At 48.7% G+C, this 5478-nt stretch overlaps 1 protein-coding gene across 1 annotated transcript; it reads left to right on the forward strand.

Annotated features, from left to right (window-relative positions):
* The first annotated feature begins 4627 nt into the window (after positions 1-4627).
* Positions 4628-5188, forward strand: LOC138515277 (uncharacterized). The gene has a single exon (XM_069630201.1). It carries the CDS (start codon positions 4628-4630, stop codon positions 5186-5188), a length of 561 nt encoding a protein of 186 aa, XP_069486302.1.
* The last annotated feature ends 290 nt before the right edge of the window (positions 5189-5478 follow it).

Genomic DNA, 5478 nt, shown 5'->3' on the forward strand with positions numbered 1-5478 from the left:
AAAGGGACAGAGAAGAAAGCGTTCTTCAAATCAATGATTGTGAAATGGGTTGATGTGGTGGATATGTTACACAATATTGTCACGGGGTTGGGCACAACAGGAAACTCATCCTGTACTATATTATTTGGAGGATGCAGATCCTGGATCATCCTCCAACTAGAGTATGTAGCTGTATTACTGGGAGAATATGATGTCACGATAATGCCTTGGTGTAGGAGGGCCGTGATGGTGTTGTATATCCCTTCCTCAGATTTTTTGGACAATGGATACGGTTTAACTCTGGGCAATACCGCACCTGCTTTGAGTGTATTGTGTATTGGGGCAACACTACATAAGAGCCTCAGATCATGGCGATTACTTGTCCACAAATTGTCTGGTATTAGTGCGAGATCACTTTGGGTAAAGGGTGGGACGCTACCTTCTAACAGCCTGGAACATGGGATGTGTCATTATTGCACTATTATCTCACAGGGGGCACACATTTCCGGTTTTATCTCCCCATAGTTCACCATATCTCCGAACAAATCACTGTCTGTAACTCCTCTTAAGGGCTGAGTTGGATCAGTGCATATGTCGAGGCCCAGCAATGGAAAGTGTGGAAGCAATGGCAGTACAGCTTACTTGCTTGCCATCACGTCTTCAGGCAAAGCTGTAGTGGCAGTCTAGTGTTTTTTCAAAGATGGCCACTGCCTATTTCACTGTGTACCTTCAGCGGAGCTTAGCATTGCAACCTTCACCTTCCTTTGGGGTAGGACACTAGTTTTCTCACTCACCTGTTTTCCTTGCCTTCTCTGCTATGCGGGCGCCTCGTGCTGCTCCTCATTGCCTCTCTTCCTTCCCAATTGATTTAGAGCCGTGCTCTGGCACACCCTCTCTGCCTCACCTTGGTTTCCCTGCTCTCCGCATCCTGCACTGCAGATTTCCTTGGCTCTGAATGTGCCTCTCATGCACACTCTTCCATCGCTCTCCTCCCCATACACTGGTCTACCAGCTCTGAGCATTTTTCTCATTCCACGGACATTCAAGATTCTGCCCAGATCAACCATGGTTTTTTTCAGCCTCTGGCTTTTTCTCCATGGTTTGGTCTGTCCCCCTGGGGTTCCACATGTCTGGATCGTTCCCCCGACTCAGACGCGCTGGCCTCCAACGGGGACAGACCATATCTTCATTCCGGATGGACTACAGTAAGAGGAAAAGAAAAGAAGAAAAAGAAGAAGAAGATTGCTGCTGAGTCCTCGGATTCCGAAGGTGAGAAACCTGACCCACAAAGAGTTGCACGTTCTGAGAGCATAGCACTGTGCACCATTCTCCTACATCAGCATCGTGCCATATTAGAACAATCTACTCTTTTGACACTACACCCCTTCTATATCAAGCACAAGAATGGTTCCCTCAACATGGTCCTGGGGTTGGGCTGGTCTGAAAAAGAACTCAGAAGGCACTCTCCAAGACCAGTTGGCTACACTCGGTACTGCATTCAACAATACTGTAGCCCTTTAAATAGAACAGATCTGGCTGCACTGGTATACCCCTAGTTGCTGCTTCATTCAAAAGTGCATGTCTGATCATCATTGCCCTTATATAACATATGCCTGGGGTGAAGCATACCACCCATTTTTCAGTGAATAAAATGCCCATATTCAGTTTACTGAGCACGTCCCTCCTCAACAGATTGATAGAAGATGCCATGGAAAACAACAATGGTGCTCGTAGCATCCTGTCACCTACCTTAATAGGCAGTTCTTCCATTAACGGAACCAATTTTATTGCCTCAGTAAACCCCTGCATGTGCATTACTTCACCTAACAAAGGGAAAGGCACCTCCTGACACACAATTATGTGGCCTCTGTGTCTACATTAAGATGAATGGTTTGTTACCTATCTCCATGCCTACCAATGGTTCCTCTTCTGGGTCGGCAGTGACTAATATGACTGGGCACACTAAATGTCTCTGTGGGCTGTCCTAATCAGGATAAGTGTTTGTCCCTAGAAACACGAACAGATTTCCTCTGATCATGCTGGCCCCTTAATAGTGTGTCATTGTGCCATGAGGCACTTAAGGGACCAGTGGCTGCATGGGGTGTACCACATAAGCTGGTGTGCCACCCGGCGCTGGTGAAAGTAGCAGCAGAAACTGTGGTGGGTGAGCAGGTGGGGCCATGGGTGGTGGTGCACCATATAGACCACTTAGGGGTTCTTGGGCATAGGACTGTGGGTATAGGTCGGGAGCACCTTGCGCATACATGGACATTTGCTGGTTATATGCAGCTGCATGACCCATTCCCCACAGGTCCGACATTGCCCCATGTCCCCTCCCTCTTGGGTCTGATCCTCCAAAAAATCGTCTTCCTCCCCATGGGCCTGGAAATCTCCCTCTCCCCCTACCACTAGAATACCCTCCCTGGGCCATCCTTGGTACTGCAGCTGGTACCCACCATTCCAACCATGTCCACCTCCCCATGCTGCAGCTGCCCACACCTCGCCGAAGACCACTCTCTGTTCTGTCTGTCCTTCCTGGTACGTGGCTACAACCACCCCTTCACTGACAATTTCTCCAACATTTTTTGCATTAGACTTGCTTCCTCTGTCTGTACCCTCTCTGCATTCTACTTTTCTTTCTCTTTCAACCACTTGCAATGCTTCAAAATTATTGACTGTATCTCTGGCCATCCCTTTGCTTTGATCCCCACTATCTTATCAAGTGTCTTATGACCTCTTTGGGTAGTCCTTTTTTAACACAAAATCGAAAAATACGATAAACCGATCCATGGGTTCACCCATTTCTGCTCTCCACATCTCTTGTATTTTTAAAATGTACTGAGCTAAGTCCTTGTCATTCCGTATGATACGTTGCATTATTGACTGGAGATCTAGTGCCCTGATATCATTGCAACGGGCACCATCATGAAGATCATTCCCTCATCTTACGGTGGGATACCCTGATCTCCCAAAATTGCAAAAAACACATTCTTCATGTTGCCAAAAGCCACGGTAACACCTGCCATCTACTTTTTAAATATGTAAATCCACTTTTCCGCCCCAGCTGTGAGGGACGGTAGCGTTTGTATGAAAGTTTTCCTATCAATATGTGGCCATAGTACATACTGTGCCCTCCCTGGTCCGTTGTGCAACAGCCGAAGCTCTGGCCCCATCGTCTTCATCACCTTCTTTTCCCCCAGGATAACACCTGCCATCTGCTTTCTAAATGCGTAATTCCACTTACCCGCCCCAGCTGTGAGGGAAGGTTGTGTTTTTATAAAATTATTCCACACCTTCCTTCTCACTAAACACATCTTTAATCGCTGTACTGACATTCCTGAACAGAATGTCTCCCACTCTCCACTCATCTGTCCCCATAACTGGTCGCTGCCCAACCCCCTTGACCAATCTCAGTGTCGCTAACTCTTCCTCTGCCATCCTTAATGCTTCTTCTAACTCTTTCTGTGCCTTACACTCTAAATCCTTCTGCTCTTGAGCTCAAGCGGCTGCAGACGCTGTAGGGTTTGAGAGATTGTGGTACTGGGCAGACGATGATGGTGGAGGGGGAGCGGTGGCGGGTAGTGGGATTTGTGGACCCTGATGCTGCACGTGTGTGATAGCACCCAAATGGGGCAGGCTGTGCTGATTGTGTTATAACTGATGGGGCGAGAAATTCCTGAACTGTCAGAGTAGAAGGCATAACTGGGGTCAGACCCATAACTCCAACACTTCCATTCTATTCTTTCATTTCTTCCCCTTCTATTTTACTGCTGAAAATGTATACATATGACTCAAGATGTCTTTATTATTCATTCCCTGTTCTGACCATGGTTTGAACATGCCACCTTTTGCCTCGGCCACCCATTCCCTATGATACATCCTAATATTCTCCCCATATAATGGGAGAGCCATACACAAGTACTCCAATGGGGTCTCTTGCTCAAATTTAGCTGCCCCTATTTGAACGTTATGTGATAACTTACTTTACTTCAGGCTCCGATCAGGCAGTGCCTTGTCATCCTGTTACCTTACCCTTTTCCCGTTACCGATACCCCACCCTTCCCCTTTGTCAAACTCCCCACACAGTCACATGCCTCATTCTAGTCTCATACCACTACATTCCTTACTCTCTCACACAAATCGTCCACTCTCTTATTTTACTGCACTGCAGGTTTTACACACAACATATCCAGACCCTTCCTCAATCCGCACCACCACAATAAAAACACAAATAAAATCACAAAAATGTAACTTTTTAATTTTCACACTTCCTTTATATCATGTGGGAAGATACCAGGCCCACACAGAGCCTCTACTCAGACTACATTTTCCTTCCCACTGCCCCTTTACACTGGGTAGAGATCCCAGACCCATTGAATGCACAGATGGAGGTGAGTGTCCATAAAAATCATGACGCTGTCCCCCAAATGTGACACTGAAATCAGCCAATGCATGGGGCATCACACACACATGAACACAAGCCTGCCCATATGCTGTGCACATCACCATCACATCCCCATGCATGCATCCCCTCATACATGTGTCACCCAGACGTATGCCTGTGTGACCGACCGATATAGCAAGCAACCTGTATGTCACAATTCAAAGTCCAAATGCACATAACTGCAGCGATTACAACATATGCATGATGCACGTTGAACCATCACCAATGCTGTCCCTCTCTTGGTCCCCCACAGGCTCACAATCTGACAGTGAGGTCCATGATACCACAGCGCAGGCTCCAACACTGATGAAAAAGGCCAGGGGCATGGAAGGAGGCAACAGGCCCAGCACATCAAGGGGCACTGACAAACCTGGACCGTCGCAGAGGCCCAAAGCCACTCATGTTGATACGTCACCAAGGCGTGAAAGGGCGACCGACAATGTAATGGCACCCACACCAGCCAGTCCCATCACACAGGAGCCAGTGGCAGAAGGCTCAATGTCCGCTGCCAACAGCTTGGTTGGAGAAGCAGCTGCCACGGCACCCCAGTCAGATGCAGAGGAACCATGCCTCACAGCTGTAGGACAGCGCACACCCAGCCCACAGCTGTCAGCCCACCACAACCCACGCCCCACATCCAGTGCCAGCGGCCATGAGCTGTCTGATGGTGGATCATTGGCAGGGAGATGGAGTCCCATGGACAGCTCACCTGATGGCGGACACATGCCGCAAGCTGCGCCAAGACCAACCAAAGGCAGGGACTGAGACCAGGGAATCAGTGTCATCCAACAGCACCAGGAGGAACTCACTGCACTGGTTGGACAGCACGTGAGTGAGGGTGCCCTACGAGAGAGGAGTGTCGGGCATATGATAAGGACATAAAAATCGTCATTGAAACAAGTACAACACGCATTTGCGCTGAGTTGGCAGCTGTGAGGCAGGTCCTCAGCCGCATCGCAGATGCAATGGAGAGCCAGCGTCCCGCACAGGGACTGGAGCAACCAAGCAGCTCCTCCTCTACCATCTCCAGGCAGACCAGCCCTCTGCACAGGTCC

This window comes from Ambystoma mexicanum, chromosome 6q (genome assembly GCF_040938575.1).
Source record: "Ambystoma mexicanum isolate Mex_15411 chromosome 6q, UKY_AmexF1_1, whole genome shotgun sequence".
NCBI lineage: Eukaryota > Metazoa > Chordata > Amphibia > Caudata > Ambystomatidae > Ambystoma > Ambystoma mexicanum.